The 18,282-nt window shown below is 38.7% G+C and overlaps 1 protein-coding gene across 2 annotated transcripts in view; it reads left to right on the plus strand.

The window, feature by feature from the left end:
* Positions 1-18,282, plus strand: part of PIK3C2G (phosphatidylinositol-4-phosphate 3-kinase catalytic subunit type 2 gamma) — a 335,075-nt gene that overhangs the window by 292,964 nt on the left and 23,829 nt on the right. For both annotated transcript variants that reach the window (XM_024733232.1, XM_024733233.1), the window contains one exon: positions 5,133-5,227. In XM_024733232.1, coding sequence (XP_024589000.1) covers positions 5,133-5,227 — 95 coding nt within the window. The remainder of the gene's footprint in view (positions 1-5,132; positions 5,228-18,282) is intronic.

The raw sequence follows: 18,282 nt of genomic DNA on the forward strand, positions 1-18,282 counted from the left end.
AAAAAAAAAAAAAAAGGATCATACACCATGATCAAGTGGGTTTTATCCCAGGAATGCAAGGATTCTTCAATATATGCAAATCAATCTATGTAATAAACCATATTAACAAATTGAAGGAGAAAAACATATGATCATCTCAATTGATGCAGAAAGAGCTTTGGACAAAATTCAACACGCATTTATGATAAAAACCCTCCAGAAAGTAGGCTTAGACGGAACTTACCTCAACATAACAAAGGCCATGTATGACACACAGCCAACATCATTCTCAATGGTGAAAAACTGAAACCATTTCCTCTAAGATCAGGAACAAGACAAGCTTGTCCACTCTCACCACTCTTATTCAACATAGTTTTGGAAGTTTTAGGCACAGCAATGAGAGAAGAAAAAGAAAAAAAAAGAATCCAAATCAGAAAAGAAGTAAAGCTGTCGCTATTTGCAGATGACATGATACTATATACCATTGCAACAAAAATAATGAAATACCTGTGAAAAACCTACCTAAGGAGACCAAAGACCTGTATGCAGAAAACTATGACACTGATGAAAGAAATTAAAGATTTTACAAACAGTTGGAGAGATACACCATGTTCTTGGATTGGAAAGGCTCCCTGACTTCAGATTATACTACAAATCTACAGTAATCAAGACAGTATGGTACTGGCACAAAAACAGAAATATAGATCAATGGAATGCACATATGGTTGCCCTTATTTTTGATAAAGGAGGCAAGGATATACAATGGAGAAAAGACAGTCTCTTCAATAAGTGGTGCTGGGAAAACTGGACAGCTACATGTAAAAGAATGAAATTAGAACACTCCCTAACACCATGCACAAAAATAAACTCAAAATGGATTAAAGGCCTGACTGTAAGGCCAGGCACTATCAAACTCTTAGAGGAAAACATAGGCAGAACACTCTATGACATAAATCACAGCAAGATCCTTTTTGACCCACCTCCTAGAGAAATGGAAATAAAAACAAAAATAAACAAGTGGGACCTAATGAAACTTCAAAGCTTTTGCATAGCAAAGGAAACCATAAACAAGACCAAAAGACAACCCTCAGAATGGGAGGAAATATTTGCCAACGAAGCAACGGACAAAGGATTCATCTCCAGAATTTACAAGCAGCTCATGCAGCTCAATATCAAAAAATCAAACAACCGAATCCAAAACTGGGCAGAAGACCTAAATAGAAATTTCTCCAAAAAGACACAGATAGCCAACAAACACATGAAAAGATGCTCAACATCACTAATCATTAGAGAAATGCAATTCAAAACTACAAGGTATCACCTCACACCAGTCAGAATGGCCATCATCAAAAAAGCTACAAACAATAGATGCTGGAGAGGGTATGGAGAAAAGGGAACTCTCTTGCCCTGTTGGTGGGAATGTAACTTGATACAGCCACTATGGAGAACAGTATGGAGGTTCCTTAAAAAACTAAAAATAGAACTACCGTACAACCCAGCAATCCCACTACTGGACATATATCTGAGGAAACCATAATTCAAAAGATTCATGCCAAATGTAAAATAGATAGCTAGTGGAGGCAGCCACATAGCACAGGGAGATCAGCTCGGTGCTTTGTGTCCACTTAGAGGGGTGGGATAGGGAGGGTGGGAGGGAGACAGAAAAGGGAGGAGATATGGGGATATATGTATATGCGTAGCTGATTCACTTTGTTATAAAGCCGAAACTAACACACCATTGTAAAGCAATTATAGTCCAATAAAGATGTGAAAAAAAAAAAAAAGAGTTATGTACCACAGTGTTTATTACAGCTCTGTTTACAATAGCCAGGATATGGAAGCAACCTAAGTGTCCATTGACAGCTGAATGGATAAAGAAAATTTGACACATATATACAATGGAATATTACTCAGCCATAAAAAGAAACGAAATTGAGTTATTTGTAGTGACGTGGATGGACCTAGAGTCTGTCATACAGAGTGAAGTAAGTCAGAAAGAGAAAAACAAATACCGCATGCTAACACATATATATGGAATCCAAAAAAAGAAAATGGTTGTGAAGAACCTAGGGGCAGGACAGGAATAAAGATGCAGACGTAGAGAATGGACTTGAGGACATAGGGAGGGGGAAGGGTAAGCTGTGACAAAGTGAGAGAGTGGCATGGACATATATACACTACCAAATGTAAAATAGCTAGCTAGTGGCAAGCAGCCACATTGCACAGGGAGATCAGCTCAGTGATGTGTGTCCACCTAGAGAGGTGGGATAGGGAGGGTGGGAGGGAGACGCAAGAGGGAGGAGATATGAGGATATATGTATATGTATAGCTGATTTACTTTGTTATAAAGCAGAAACACACCATTGTAAAGCAATTATACTCCAATAAAAATGTTTAAAAAATGATAATAATGGGAGGACTGGGTGAATAGGTGTTAGGAGTGGGAGGAAGGCTTTTTACTGTATACTTTAAAAATAAATTTTCATTTTTGAATCATATGAATATATTATATCTGAAAGGAAGTTAAATTTTGAAATGGTATTTTTTAACATTAATGGACACATTATGCATAATAAGCCCGTATTAGCTGCTGTAGTGCCATGCATTCAAGCGTTTCAACACAGTCATTTTTTGGATCAATAATATTTTAACAGTTCTTGGGGTTACTATAAATGGTTAGATTAAGCATGATTAGATCCCCCAGAATAACTTGAAGCAGAAAAATCAAGATATTCTAGCATCTTCTTGTCCCTCTGAAGCTATTCTCAAAAGTCTTCCTCTCTGGGCTCTTCGTTTAAATTATTTCCCTTAGGTTATTGACCCCTTGTTGCCCCTTACAGCATGATGTTCAAAAACATAGTCTTTAGAGATCATTTGACCCTGCCTAAACTTGGACCAAAATAACTCAGTTTCCTCATGGGTAAAATGGAGGTAACACAGACTTTGTAGGTTTGCTGTGGGGATTTAGTGAGTTTATGTATGTGAAACTCTTAGCCCAACATTTGGCACACAATAAGAATTCTAAAACTCCTAAGTACCTCTACTATTACTACATTGACTACTAAGACTTCCGAGTGGCCTGTATTTTCAGTGGGTTCTAAAGTCTAACATGTTTTGATGGATACTGTGATTACTAATCTTGCGTGAAAGGTTTAGGGTGGAATATCATCTTCAGTCAATTCAAGTAACAGTTGTATGATTATCATTTAGACACTCACCCATAAATTTATGCTAATTTCCTGTCTGAATTAAAGCTCCTCTAATTAAACACATTAAGTTTCTAATTAATAATCTTCACTCTTTAATTCAAAAATTATGTTCATTGTGCATCAAAAAGTATCAGCATTTTTAGCATACTCATACCAAAAGTTCAACTACATTTTTGTATTATGAAATACAATTTACCCAAGTACTACAGTCAAAATTATCTCGTAATGTCTCAAACTCACAGCGTCACTCAGTCATCATAATCAAGATATTTTAAGGAAGAATTTTTTTATTATATTTACGTAATTACCATTTCAGTTGTAAGAAACACTCAATGTGAATTTTAACTATTTCAATATCAATAATCCACATTAACAATAAAATTAATTAATATTACCTATTTAGAATGTGTAAACTATTCTAATAAACATGTAAAAGGCTTTGGGAGAAGAAACATAAAGCTCAGGTTTAATTTTCAAATGTTAGGATTAGAGAGCTAAAACTCACTATCAGAAAACAACATGGACCCCAATGAGCCCACAACAAAACATTGCCAAATTCCTTCTTAGTAGTAAATTTCTTCTTTCTGAATTCCCTCAGAAAACATACAACCAGAGATTACCAAGGGAAATATTAGAAAACTGTGAATTATGCTTAATCCTTGAGCTATAAACTGGAGGAAGTTTTTAATTAAAAAACTAAAGCCTTCGTTTTAATGTTGGAGTGATATAACTTGAAAGGAAAATTGAGATTACTTTTGTCATTAAATAAACATTTAGTGCAACTTTATGGAGCAAGCACTGATTTATATATCCCTTGGGGAAATAGGAAAAAAGTAAGCCCTAAGGGAGATTGTAATCCACTAAGCAAATTGAGACATGTAAGGTAATAATTACAATATAAATATTAAGTGATAAGGGCCGTGCTAAGGGGAGTTCAGAGGGTGGCGACCACAGAAACCCTTTTGCATTTTAATTAGGCCTTGCAGAAAGGTAAAATTTCAATAGCCAAAAATGGTGGAAGAGATCATTTTAAATAAAGGGAATAATATGAGCAATGTCTGCAAGGAAATAGCAGAGCATGTCTGTAGAACTGAACATACAGACTGCAGTATAAAATAATAAGAATGGGAAATAAGACAGACACATTCAATAAGAAGCAGTAATACAAAGCTGAAAAATTCAGACTTTTTCATAAGCTATGGAAAGCTATGAACAGTACTTTGATCAAAGAGTAATTTTATAAAAGTTGCCCTAGGAAGATTATACTGGTAATTGTGTACAAATACATTTGGGTTCTGGAGGAGGGTAAGAGAATGTTCCAGTAGTTCAGGCAAAAGATCCATATGCATCTGCACTAGGCACAGCAGAACTGGAAAGGAAGAGCTGAGTGTAAATATATGGAGTAATTGCAAACATTCACTGAGAGATTATATTGTGAGAACTTTTGAATGTTATCAATTAATCATCTCAACTGTCCTGAAGTAGAGGACTATTATCTCCATTTTACAGAAGTCGATTAACTTAGTCATGTTGACACAGTCTTTAGTATAGTGCTGGGACCTGCACCCCAGACTCACTGACTTCTGAAGCCAACACTTTCAACCCCTATGTTCTCTAATACTTTAAGCTCATGGTACTGAATGTTGAGGAGAAAATTGCGGCCAAAAATGACACTGAAGTCTCAGGCTTTAATAATCGGGAAAATAATGGTATCGATTGAAACAAAACATAGACTATGAGGAGGTAGAATAGATTCAGGATTATTAGACACAAATCCTGTCTTAACCAGCCCAGTTTCCTGAAGAGTATTATGTTTTCAGTGTCATATGAAGAATGTTTCTTTTTCATATTATTCATTGGTCCTGCTTTAGTCTTTGAATGTTCAGTTTGTTCTGTGATCAGCCACTTCCAATTTAATCCACTAAAACTCTACTGTTTCATCAGGTGAGAAGTTTCCTGACAAGAAGCCTAAGGTGCAGTTAGTCATAACATACGAGGATGCGAAGCTGACCATACTCGTGAAGCACGTGAAAAACATTGTGAGTTTATCTTATCTAATAAGAAACATGTAAACCTACATTTAGAAATCACTTTCTTCCTTTAAGCAATTAATGTCAACGTTCGTGAGAGAAATGGGGCCAGCCACCAAGTGTAAGTAAGGAACAATGAACCAGTTACAGCATTGTGCCTCAGTGTAATTGTGATCCTTGGGGGAAAGGCTATAAAATATTTCACAGGGAAAGTCATAGAATGAAACCCAGACTTTATTCAAAATGAAGTGTCAGGACAAATCTAGTGAAAAAGCTTTGAAAAAGCAGGACTACCGGGGCTTCCCTGGTGGCGCAGTGGTTGAGAGTCTGCCTGCCGATGCAGGGGACACGGGTTCGTGCTCTGGTCCGGGAAGATTCCACATGCCGCGGAGCAGCTAGGCCCGTGAGCCATGGCCGCTGAGCCTGTGCGTCCAGAGCCTATGCTCCGCAACGGGAGAGGCCACAACAGTGAGAGGCCCGCGTACCACAAAAAAAAACCCAAAAAAGCAGGACTACCTAGAGTATTAAGAGCCAAAAGAAAAAAAGCTATGTCCCAAGAATTTACCCCTCTCTCATCACGCTGAGCTTTGTGGAAGACTGACTCATCTCTTTGAATAGTGCCAGCACCTTCTTTGTGAAGCCAGGAGCTCTTAGTGTTTTCCCACAGATTGCCATTGAGTATGTTATCATATTCTGATGTAATTGCTCAAAGGTATTTCTTTTCCCTCAAAAAGTAATAATTTCTTTGATGACAGGGACCCCATCTTTGCATCCCCAGAACCAAGAACGTCAGTGGTAGTTAGCCTCTAAGGAAAACTAAAAGCTGCTTTCTCTATTATACCCCATTCCTTCCTAAAGATTGGTCAAGTCAGAGAGGCAAGGATGGCAACTGGGCCATGTCGTTAAGTAAGAGAGGGAGCTTTCTTTGTCACAAGGTAATTGATTAAAGGTCTGAATCTGGGTGCAACAAACAGAAAAGGGTAACTCTAAGCCTCACCTATTTCTCTGGTCTTTTGCTAGCCTAGCAAAACAGGTCCTCCACATGGTGAAACTCCCCAGGAGACTCCACATGGAGAAAGTCAGAAGCACTACCTTAGCTCTCTCCTTTATGCACATAAATCTCTAAGGATGCACTTTGAAGGACTTAAAGGAGCAAACTCTTCTCAACATGACATGCATTTGGAACACACTAGAACTTAATAAATATTTGTTTATTGAACAAATATTTGGCATAACTTTCAGGGAATGCATCCTTTACAAATTTAGTATTAGCCAGATATCCAAGGACACTTGTTTGTAAATCTATAGTGTTTGCAATCAGCCATTTTTGTAAGAGCTGGGCAAATATTATTAAATGTGTTTTTGTAGAACTTTCACTCATTAAAATAATTATTTTCAATTGCTTTTGATAAGTTAATCAGCTTAGCTGAGAATAGCAGTTGTTTAAGAAATTGTTAGGCTGGGAAATGAAGATTGAGTTAGATATTTTTTATAGCTGTATGCATGTTCGTGGACTTTAAGCATCTGTATAAATATACATGATAAAATAATAGACTATTAGAAATAGTGTTAATCAAGTTAACAGAACTTATATATGCGTATGATATATAATTGTCAATTGAAAACAGTCCTCTTGGAAACTATACATATATTTCAGTAATGTCATTGCTCAAAACATTTTAGGACATGCCTGTTGACATTGCTTTTAGCTCTGCATATAAACCACACAATAAACTTGTTGATACTATTCAGGAGTCATGCCTAATGTTTGATCAAAAGCAGTATTAACCAACTTGGCCACCCATTTTATTCATCAGCTAAATCCCCAAATTACTTTTGACAGTTTTCAGAAATGCACTTTACACTCAGATGAAGTTGCACTACCAATAAGTATATTCAAAACCAGTGTGATGCAGGCATAAAGGTGGGGAGTAAGTGACTAAGAGCAAGAGTTTAAGATTTAGATCAAGTTATGGGTAAATGGAAAATGAGCAGGTGAATCCTATAAAAATTTGAAAACCACTTAGGGCCGCTAGAGCCTTTACGTTGCCATTGCCCTCAGAAGGAAAGTTGTTAATAATGAAGTCATGCTCCCTACTGGTTCTTCTCTCCTCCACAATCTCTTAACATAGCCCTGGAACTCCTCTTTTTTTATTTCCAGGCTTGTGGCTTTAAATACCACTTACATGTCTTTTTCTTCCATATTTTATAATTCTAGCTTGAAAGTCTCCCTAAAATCCAGAATTATATGTACAACTGATTACTCAACAACTCTAGTAGAAATTCAATAGACAGCATAAATTTAATATACATCCAATCAGACTTCTGATTATCACCCCCCTAAACCTGCTTCTTTGGCAACCTGTCTCACCTCTAAATGGCACCTTCATCCTACTAATTGCTCAGGTTAAAATCCTAAGAGTCCTTTTGACTGCTCTCACAAACTACAACCAAATTTATCAACAAATTCTGTGAGCTCAGTTTTCAGAATAAATCCAGAATCCCACCATGTTTCACCTCCACTGCTTACCACCGTTGGTTCAATCTACCATCATCTCTCACTTGAATTACTGCTGTAGCCTCTTAACAGGTCTCCCTGCTTCTGCCTTTATATCTTTTTAGTCTCTTCCTAACCTAGCATCCAGAATACTCCTTTGAGAGTAAAAGTCAAATCCTGTCATTCCTCTCTCATATCCCTCTGGGGAAGGAATCTCATACCACTTACAATGAAAGCCAAGTATTGGCGCCCTTGACCTCTCCTACCTCACCTCGTGCTACAGACTCCCTGAATCACTCCACTCCAGCCTCAGTGATTTTCTTCCTATGCCTTGAATGTTTCTGCATGTTTCTGCCCCAGGACATTTGTACCTGCTACTCAGCTTATTGGGACTGCTCTTCCCAGGCCCATGACTCAAATTCTCCATGGTTCAATCTCACATGTCCTAAACAACTGTGTTTAACTGTCGCCTTTTCTGTGAGGTCCTCTCTGACTCCCATATGTAAAACTGCAAAACCACCCCTGTTGGTTGGCACTTCCAAACTTCCTTTCCTACTTTATTTTCTCCACTGCCCTGTATCATTGCTGTAAACCCGGAGGCTAAAGCAGGGCCAAGTATGTAGTAGATGCTCAATGAATACTTTGTTAAATGAAAGAATGTTAAATTACTTCTAATGTTAAGAACTAAGACTTTTTTCACCTTCCCCAAATCATCACAACAAAGTTCTCAGGCTTTGCATTTTTCACAGCATCTCTTAAATGACTATTTTATTTCTTCTGCTTATCTGAAGACAGGGATAACATTATAATGTAAATGACAGAAAAATCTATCTGTAAATTCTCAACATATTTTCTTATTTCAAGTTTTAACTAATTATTTTTTTAGACTTTAGTATTTTCACATGCTTGAGTAATCAGACTAAAGAAGTTGTGCTTGGTTTTAATATTAAAATGAATTATTCTGCCTGCAGTTCTGTTATATTTAATAGTGAGTTTGATGAAAAGAATTGTTTATCTTATATTAAATCCTTGAAGCTTTCTCTAAGAATTACTTCCCTCCTGTGAATTCACAAGTTAAAAAAAAATTGCTAAATTTTTTTCCTTTCAAAGCAGCACGATATGATTTATCCTAGTGAACAGGGACTGACAAAGTAATGCAGGTATTTAGAAGCTTGGCCAAGATTATTTTCAATAATTTTTCAGTTTATGTAACAGAGGAAGATAGAAAAATCATTTAGATTTGAAATATGTTTTTAAATCTTTCTAGTGTTTTCCCATGTAGCCCACTTTAAACTGATCTCTTCCATTGACTTCTGCAATGTCTCTGTATATATTACAATGTCTCTCCTGGTCTCATGGATTCCCCTAGTTTTGTGTCATTTCTAGACTGTTTTCTTCTACCTGCTCCAGAATAAGCCCATTCCAGAAGGCTCTAAAAGTAATCAATAAGGATGCCAGACTTCCTTCTGATATTGAATATGCTCACATTATGAGAGTCTCTTACTCTGTAACAGAATAATAAGCCATTTCAAATGAGGAGCAAGTCATGTCAGGGAAATCAGGGTATATCTCAAATGGAGTGCTGTTTATCCTTTCATAAGACACAAAATCGCAGAAAATCATTACTGTATGGAAATTAACAGAAGAGAGAGAGAATTAGTCAAACACAACAAGAACCCAGGCTAAACACACACACACACACACACACACACATACATGTTAAAATTTTATTACATTTTATTTTTTATTTTAAAGAATTCTTGCAATTTTACTATGTATGTATAGTCTGGGGGTCCTTGTTTTTAAAATCCACATTCCTGGATGTGACTCCCAGTGACTATGATTCTGTAGTTTGGCTTGGAATTTCTACATCTGCCTTTTACAGTCTTCTCCTGGTCTCATGGATTCCTCTACTCTTTCACGTCTAGACTTGTTTTCTTCTCTCCTGCTCCCAAATACGAGCATTTCAGAAGGTTCTCTGACACAAGTGGTCCGTGGACACACTTTGAGAAACATTTCTCATGGCTAATTACCCCATAAATGGCACTCTGCATACAATGGGAGTTCTGTACTTAGCACCAAGTGACTTGTGTTGCCCACTGGTGTAAAAGAGACAACATGTAGACTTGGTGAAGGTAACAAAAGAGGGTTGTGAAAATAAATCACAGATGATGGCAATATTCGACATGTAAAAATAACAATGTTCTATGTATCCTTTTAAAAACTTCTAACTTCTCACTCTGTGCATTCATTCTTTTGTTTCTTTTTGCGGTTTTTTTTTTTGTTTGTTTGTTTTGCGGTACGCGGGCCTCTCACTGTTGTGGCCTCTCCCGTTGTGGAGCACAGGCTCCGGACACGCAGGCTCAGTGGCCGTGGCTCACGGGCCTAGCTGCTACACAGCACGTGGGATCTTCCCGGACCGGGGCACGAACCCACGCCCCCTGCATCGGCAGGCGGACTCTCAACCACTGCGCCACCAGGGAAGCCCTGTGCATTCATTCTTATCCTGAGTTCTTTAAAAGATGTTTACCATCATTACCCTGAACTCTTTCTTGGGTAGACTGACTATCTATGTCCATTTCACTTAGTGCTTCTTTTGGGGCTTAATCTTGTTCCTTCATTTGGAACATGTTCCTCTGCTACCTCATTCTGCCTAAGCTGCCGTTTTTATTTCTATGTATCTCGTAGGTTAGTTATGTTTCCTGACCTTGGAGAAGTGGCTCTTTGTAGGAGATGTCCTGTGCATCCCGGCAGTGCCCTCCCCTCTTGTCACCAGAGCAATATGTTCTAAGGGTGCTCCCTATGTGGGCTGTGTGGGTCCTTCTGTTGTGGTGGGCTGACTACTGAGGGTGGTCTGGTGGGCTTGGTTGGCCCCAGACTGGTTGGTTGCCAGGCCCTGCCTTGTGCAGAGGCTGCCAGCCACTGGTTTATGGGGCCTGTCACAAGGCAGCCAGCTGCAGCACCCCAGGGCCCTGAGGCTAGTGCTGGCTCACTGATGGCTAAAGCCAGGTCCTGGAGTTAGTGCTGGACTACTGGCAAGCAGAGCCGGCTTCTGGAGTCTGGTTGTAGCGCCCAGGAATCCCAGAGTTGATGTCAGATTGCTGGGAAGGAGGTGGGGGAATGGGGGAGAGGCCTCCTGACACAGTTGGGTACAGGGTCTGGGCTGTCCCAAAGCTTCTGTTGGCCTATTAGTTGGCAGGGCCAGGGCCCAGCTGGTCCCAGGGCAGGTTCTGGCCTTGGTGGGTGCACTAGGTTTGTATGCTGCGGAGCTGCCATTGTCCTGTGGCTAGAGTCCACCTGCTGGTGGGTGAGGCTGGTCCTGAGGCTAGTGCAGGCTCGCTGGTGGGTGGAGCCAAAGATTCTGGTGTTGGTTTCTGCCCACTGGTGTGTGGGGCTGGTTCCTGTGTCCTCTGGTGGGAATGGCTGTGTCCAGGGGAGGCTATGGGCTCAGGAGGTCTTAAGGCAGCTGTCTGCTGGTGGGTGGGACTGTGTCCCTGCCTAGTTAGTTGCTTGGCCTGAGGCATTCCAGTGCTGGCGCCTACAGGCTGTGAGTGGGGGCGGGGCTGGGTCCTGAGACTAATAAGCTAGCGGGAGGATTCCAGAATGGCACTTGCCAGCACTAGTGTCCACTGCCGCCAGCGTCTGTGTCATCAGGGAGAGCTGCCGTTGCCTCCTGCTTCTCTGGGAGACTTTCCAGATCAGCAGGTAGGTCTGACCCAGGCTCCTTTCGAATCACTTTTGCCCTGGGTCCCAGAGCTTGTGAGATTTTATATGCACCCTTTAAGCATAGAGTCTATTTCCCTCAGCCCTCTGGGACTCCCAAAAGTAAGGCCTGCTGGCCTTCCGGAGCTTGTCTTCCCGATGCAGGACCCCCAGGCCGGGGAGCTGATGCGGGGCTCAGACCTCTTACTCCTTTGGGAGAAGTTCTGCAATTTTAACACATTATTGACTGGTGGAATTTTGTGAAACTAACACCCGTGGCTGGCGATCTTTACCTAAGTGAATATCAAAACACTTGCATTTGATTAAATATCAACAACTTTTTTTTGCATTTAATGCATTTACTTGAAACTTTGTACATGTCTTACTAAAGCATTCTAATATTTCGTTAGAGTGTGATAGTGATAGGCAGTATAGCAGGCACCTCTGTGCGGGGGAACAGAACACCTATTACAAATACACTGTGTTTCACTGCTCTTTCCCCTGGAAGAGCAGACTCTACACTTTCTGGTGGCAATTTTTTTTTTTTTTTTTTTTAGTTCTGTGGGTATTATTCCCTCTAGAATATGTTCTTTTATTTTGCCTGATAGTCGACAAGGTGGGTCTTTGCGGGAGGCTCTTTTAGAAACACCACAAGAAGAACCAGGTGCAGGACTACCACTACATTCACCAGGATGGTCAGTTACCCATTCTCTAACTACTGCTAACAAAAATTGCGTGTAAGTCATTTTATTCTGTGCATTAAGGCTACAATAAATTTTAAACGCATTGAATAAACCACAATTACTCAAATAGAAACCCACTTTTTTATACCATTTGCTAGTTTTCCAGAGGATACTGAAGTTTGCCAGATATTGATCAGATCGATCAACTCCTTTCATATGTTTATTATACTCTAATATACAAGTGGGATTAGTTATCTGATGGCCAGTCCTCCTGTCTTCCTTTCCTGTAGATGCTATAGAGGCGTCATGAATAATTGTCACCATGCGAACTAGCCTCTTGTCTTTCCATATAAGAAGAATCACTTCTTCCTTCTGTAAGAATGTCATTTCTCCCCTCCGTAGATTTTTGGATTTCTCCTTAATTGGTTTGGTAGACCACGATTCTCTCTTATAGTCCCACGATCTCTGGTTTTATTTTTCAACAGTATTTCAGATGTGGACACACTGTTGTAAAAATTGTCTCAGTAAATATGGTGTCATGAACCAAGGTAAAGTTGTAGGACCAATAATATTGTTTCTTGCAGTTTCTTTCCTTCACCTGTGTAAATCTCAAGGTTGCATATATATCCAGTTTCACTTTCGCTAACCATCCTGACCAAAATTCCATATTTTGTAAGTTTTCTGGCATTATAGGTTTTGAATCTGAGGCATCCTCACCACTTTATCATTGCCTCGTCAAGTGATAGCTCTTGTTTGGGTATATAGATAGATTGAAATTTTGGTAGAAAATAATCCAAAATAGGTTTAACATTTGAAATTCTGTCTGCAGGAAGTGGAGTTTCCGAGTTATCATTAAAGTGAAGAAATTTCATTATGTGTTCGAATCTTCTTCTTGTCATAATCTTTGGAAAGATAGGTGTTTCAAGTAAGGGACCAGTCGATCAGTATTCTTTCCAGTGTGACTTTCTTATTTGTCCCATCAAAATTATTAATCCAAGAAACATCTTCCTGTCACTATTGGTTACATCAGTCCATTTTAAAGCCTTATCATACTTTTTATATAGTTTTTTATTCTGTCGGGGACACAAGTTTGTTTGAGAAGCGTCCAACTCGAAAAAGTCGTTACCAAAAATTAATTCTGTTATTTCACCAACACTTTGCGGATTATTACATTCAGTAGTTACACCTGACATATCTGTAAAGTCATCTAATTTTCCTGAAATGTTGTCTTCAATCCACTCTTCTGTAGAAGCAAAGGAGCATTCTCCAGCACCGTGAGTTTCATTTTCACTTTCCGTATCAGAATCAATCACTAAGGTTCTTTGTCTTTTTTGGGTCTAATATTCACATTGTCTGAATCAGAACTATATCCCGAAGAACTGTCATTTTCTGAGACACTAGTATATATTTCGCTCGGACAATCAGAGAAAGTATCTGCATAAAATTCACCGAAAAATTCTTCTTCACTCAAAAGTTTGCTATGTGTCATTTTTACAGTAATAAACTTGAGTTTATAATATACACAAGTTTGGAACAAAAACCTAGTGGGGCAAACTGTGAATGATAATGACAATCATAAGTTGTATAATGAACCCTTGATCAATTTTGAGCTCTAACAACTTCACACGGTGATATTAATTGTATCACTCTCTGAAAACGTATTGATACATCTCTGGTCAATAAGTTGTTAATTTTCTCCTGTTTGTGGATTGCTCACCCAGGAGTATAGGACTAGACTATATTGTGACTCCTCCCCTCCTACCAGTCTCACTGTGGTTGTAGAAGATCTTTTCTGGTAGGTTTCAGTCTTTTTTGTTGATCGTTATTCTGTAAATGGTGGTAATTTTGGTGTGTCTGTGAGGGGGTGTGAGCTTAGGGTATTTCTACTCTGCTGTCTTGGCCCATCAGTCTTGTGCATCTTTTTAAACTAACGTGGCTAAGTTCTCTGACTATCCCAATTCTTTTCAATTTTTTAAAATCTAGATTTGTAAAAGAAATTTGTCACTGCCCCATCCTAGATTCACTTTATCTAAATAAATGTCAGTTTCTTGATAAAGGGCAATTTGCTAATAATAATTATCTCATTGATTATATTTGGTTTATATTCCATGAATAAAAAATTGTTCTTCCAGAGTTGGCCCATTACGGCACTGATTTCCTGTTTCAAAGAATAAGATGCAAAGCAATGGGTAGTGAAGAGTACCCAGGCCAGATATAGATATTTTATTGTGTTTCATGATTTTTTTTAACCAAAGAAACATTAACCCTCAAAGATTACCAACTGGGCTTCCCTGGTGGCGCAGTGGTTGAGAGTCCACCTGCCGATGCAGGAGACACGGGTTCGTGCCCCGGTCCGGGAAGATCCCCCAATTATCATAGGTTTATAGAACAATTTATGGTTTGTTTTATTAAGAAATAATTGGTAGGGCTTCCCTGGTGGCGCAGTGGTTCAGAGTCTGCCTGCCGATGCAGGGGACACGGGTTCGTGCCCCGGTCCGGGAAGATCCCACATGCTGCGGAGCGGCTGGGCCCGTGAGCCATGGCCGCTGAGATTGGTATGATAATGGTAATTGATCTCTTCCAATAGCCAACACCTTTAGTTCTTCTTTCTTGAACTTTTCTATTCTCAGGCTCTCCATAAAACTTCACTGTCTGTACATTCTCTAAATCTCTTTCTGAGGCTTCCTTAGCACTTATAAATTTAAACTAGATAAGGTACATAGTGCTTTAATAGATGTTGACTTCATCTTTAGCCCTTAAATGTGAAGATTTTACAGTGTTCAGGGCTTCAACTCTTCAAACTAATTTCCTAAGAAATTTTATTCAGTTTTGAAACTGCAGATTATGTGAATTACTCCTAAATTTATGTCTCTGCTTTTAATATTTCTCTGAACTCAATTTACATATTTCCAACTGCCTGATAGGCATTTACACTCTGATATCTTGACATCTCTTTAAACTCAACAATCCTAAATTATAGTCCTTACTTTCCTCTAAAACCAACTCTCACTCAGAACTACTTGCACCATCCCCAAGTAACTCTTGATGAAAACTTCTCTGTAATTTATTTTCTATATTTTAACTTACTCCAGTACTCCTATATGTAATCAACAAATCATTTTAGTTTCCTTTTACTTTTATTATTGTTAAAATTTGACTCTATAGTCTCTGTTAATTTATCTATAGATTATTTTGGTTGATTCCTGTGGTATTCCTTTCCTTGTTTCCTACTTCTCTATTCTGCCTAAAACATCTTACAACTCCATTTTAATCATATCAATAAAAAATTTTAATAGAGTCTCAGTAAATTTAAAATTCTTTAGCCTAATATTTAAGATACTATGCAGTCTAGCCATAACCTGCCTTTTATATCCACCATCCACAGTACAAAACTTGTGTTATATTCTAGATGGTACCTTCACTGTTGACTAGACACACATCAGTCATTCTAGCTCACTATATCATACTTCTGCTTACCTTCTACGTCCAACTCAACTTCAAGGCTCAGCTCAAACCTCTCACTCTCTCTGAACCTTCTGGGCCACTCTTGTTCCTAGTTATCCTTCCTTCTTTGGCCTCCTGTTACATTTCCTCTATATACCAGCCATTTGATATTCACTGCCTTATCTCAGCTCTTGAAACTTATCATCTTGGCTCATCCTGTAGTTTCAATTGTATTGAAAATTTACTGATTGTAAAAGCTGTGGGAAATATATTTTGTGTATTTCATAGTGCTAGCGCAATACTGTGCCTTTAATGCATGTTTGTTAAATGAGTAAATGTTTGCTTAAGTGTATGTCTGTGAAAAACAGCCACAGTCCACAGCAGTTTAGTTTAAGCTGTATTTACAATTGAATAGATTTTCTCAGTGAATTCTGCTCTCTATAATACTTGATACTAAACTGAGAATGGTCAGGTGACAAATATTTGATCATCACATCTGTCTCACTTAAGAATAAAGTGATTTCCTGCTGAGAATTATTGCTCTAAATATTCAACAGCTCTGGACACTCACCATCTCCCCAGATGACATAGCCATCAATGTATAGGACACCACATGATGTAAATTTTATTTAATCATTCTCTCTTCTTATTGAAAGCCTTGTACCCTAATCTCTATCCTTTATCCAAAATCTCCCTTAATTCTACATTCTAACTTTAAGAAAACAAACAAACAGAAACACATAAGCTAAGGCCCTGACATTGGTTCTCATAATTTGGTTCCTTCCTGACTTTTCTGAAGTCCCTTTAGGAGTGACATCAGCATAATAGTGGCAAAAGCCATCCCTCATTCTGTCTCCCACTCAACAACAAAAATTCATCATCCATCCACAGACAAAAGTGAGACCCAACACCATCCACCAAGGGATCAAGGAGGAGTCTCACCTACCTATGCTTCAGGTAATAGACACACAGGCCTCAGTCCCAGCTGAGGACCCTGCAGTGGGCTGTGTACTGACTCCTGGTCCTCTCAGCCATGGTGCAGGAGCTCCTGGAAAGCATTGTCTTAGACAATCATTCATGGATAAAAGAGCCTTTGTGGAACTTCAGGTATGCAGAGAAGAAGTTCCACAACACTGTGGTAGCAAAAAATATGAATCTGGATACATTGAAATGGGCAGAGAGTAAAGATTGGAGGAGGTGACTACCACTTTAAATAGGAAGACAACAATGCAAAATTTCAAGGAACATGAAAATCAAAGTAACGAGACACCACCAAAGGATGACAATAATCTTCCAGTAACTGAACTCAAAGACCTGAAGATCTGTGATTTACCTGATAGAAAGAATTCAAAATGGCTATTTAAAGGAAATTTGATGAGCTACAGAAAACAGAAAGATAATTCAAAAAGATCAGGAAAATAATACATGAACAAAATGAGAAATTTAACAAGGAGATAGAAATTTTTTTTTTTTTTTTTTTTTTTTTTTTTCAGTATGTGGGCCTCTCACTGTTGTGGCCTCTCCCGTTGCAGAGCACAGGCTCCAGATACGCAGGCTCAATGGCTATGGCTCATGGGCCCAGCCGCTCTGCGACATGTGGGATCCTCCCAGACAGGGGCACGAACCCGCGTCCCCTGCATCGGCAGGCAGACTCTCAACCACTGCGCCACCAGGGAAGCCCAATAGAAATTTTTTTTATGAAAGAAAGCAAACAGAAATTTTACAGCTAAAGAATATGATGAATGAAATGAAAAATACAACAGAGAGCATCACTAGGAGAATGGATCAAGCAGAAAAGGCATCTGTGAGACAGGAGACAGGTACTTTGAAATTATCCTGTCAGGGGAGAACAAAGGGAAAAAAAAGAGGAGAGTGAAGAAAGCCTATGTGATATATTGAAGTTCCAGGAAAAGAGAGGAAAAAGGGAGCAGAAAGTATATTTAAAGAAATAATGGCTGATAACTTCCCAAATCTGAGGGAAGATTTGGATATTCGTGTACATGAAGCTCATAGGTCACAAAACTCAACTTTAAAGAGATTCTCTCCAGAGCACATAATAAAACTGTCAAAATTCAAAGATAAAGAGAGAATCTTGAAGGCAACAAGAGGATAAAAGGCTTGTAACTTACAAGGGAGCCCCCGTAGAGTTATCAGCAGATTTCTCAGCAAAAACCTTATAGACCAGGAGAGAGTGAGATGATATATTCAAAGTACTGAACTAAAATAAATGCCAATCGAGAATACTTTACCTGGCAAGCCTGTCTTTCAGAAATGAAGTAGGGATAAAGACTTTTCCAGACAAACAAAAGTTGAAGAAATTTGCCACCACTAGACCTGCCTTATGAGAAATGCTGAAAGGAGTTCTTCAAGCTGAAATGAAAAGATACTAATTGGTAACACGTATATATGAAAATGTATAAACCCTGGTAAAGTATATAGTCAAAGTTAGATTACTCTAATACTATAATATGGTAGAGTGTTAACCACTTAATTCTAATATAAAGGTTAAAGGACAAGAGTACTAAAAATAAGTATAGCTACAATAACCTGTTAATGAACAAACAACATAAAAAGAGGTAAATTGTGACTTTAATAACATAAAATGGGGGGAATAAAGGGGTAGAGTTTTTGTACATGATTGAAGTAAAGCTATCAGCATAAATAGATTATTATATCTGTAAGATGTTTTTTGTTAAGCTTCATGGTAACCACAAAGAAAAAACCTACAGTAGATTCAC

Source organism: Neophocaena asiaeorientalis, unplaced genomic scaffold (assembly GCF_003031525.2).
Source record: "Neophocaena asiaeorientalis asiaeorientalis breed wild unplaced genomic scaffold, Neophocaena_asiaeorientalis_V1.1 scaffold150, whole genome shotgun sequence".
NCBI lineage: Eukaryota > Metazoa > Chordata > Mammalia > Artiodactyla > Phocoenidae > Neophocaena > Neophocaena asiaeorientalis.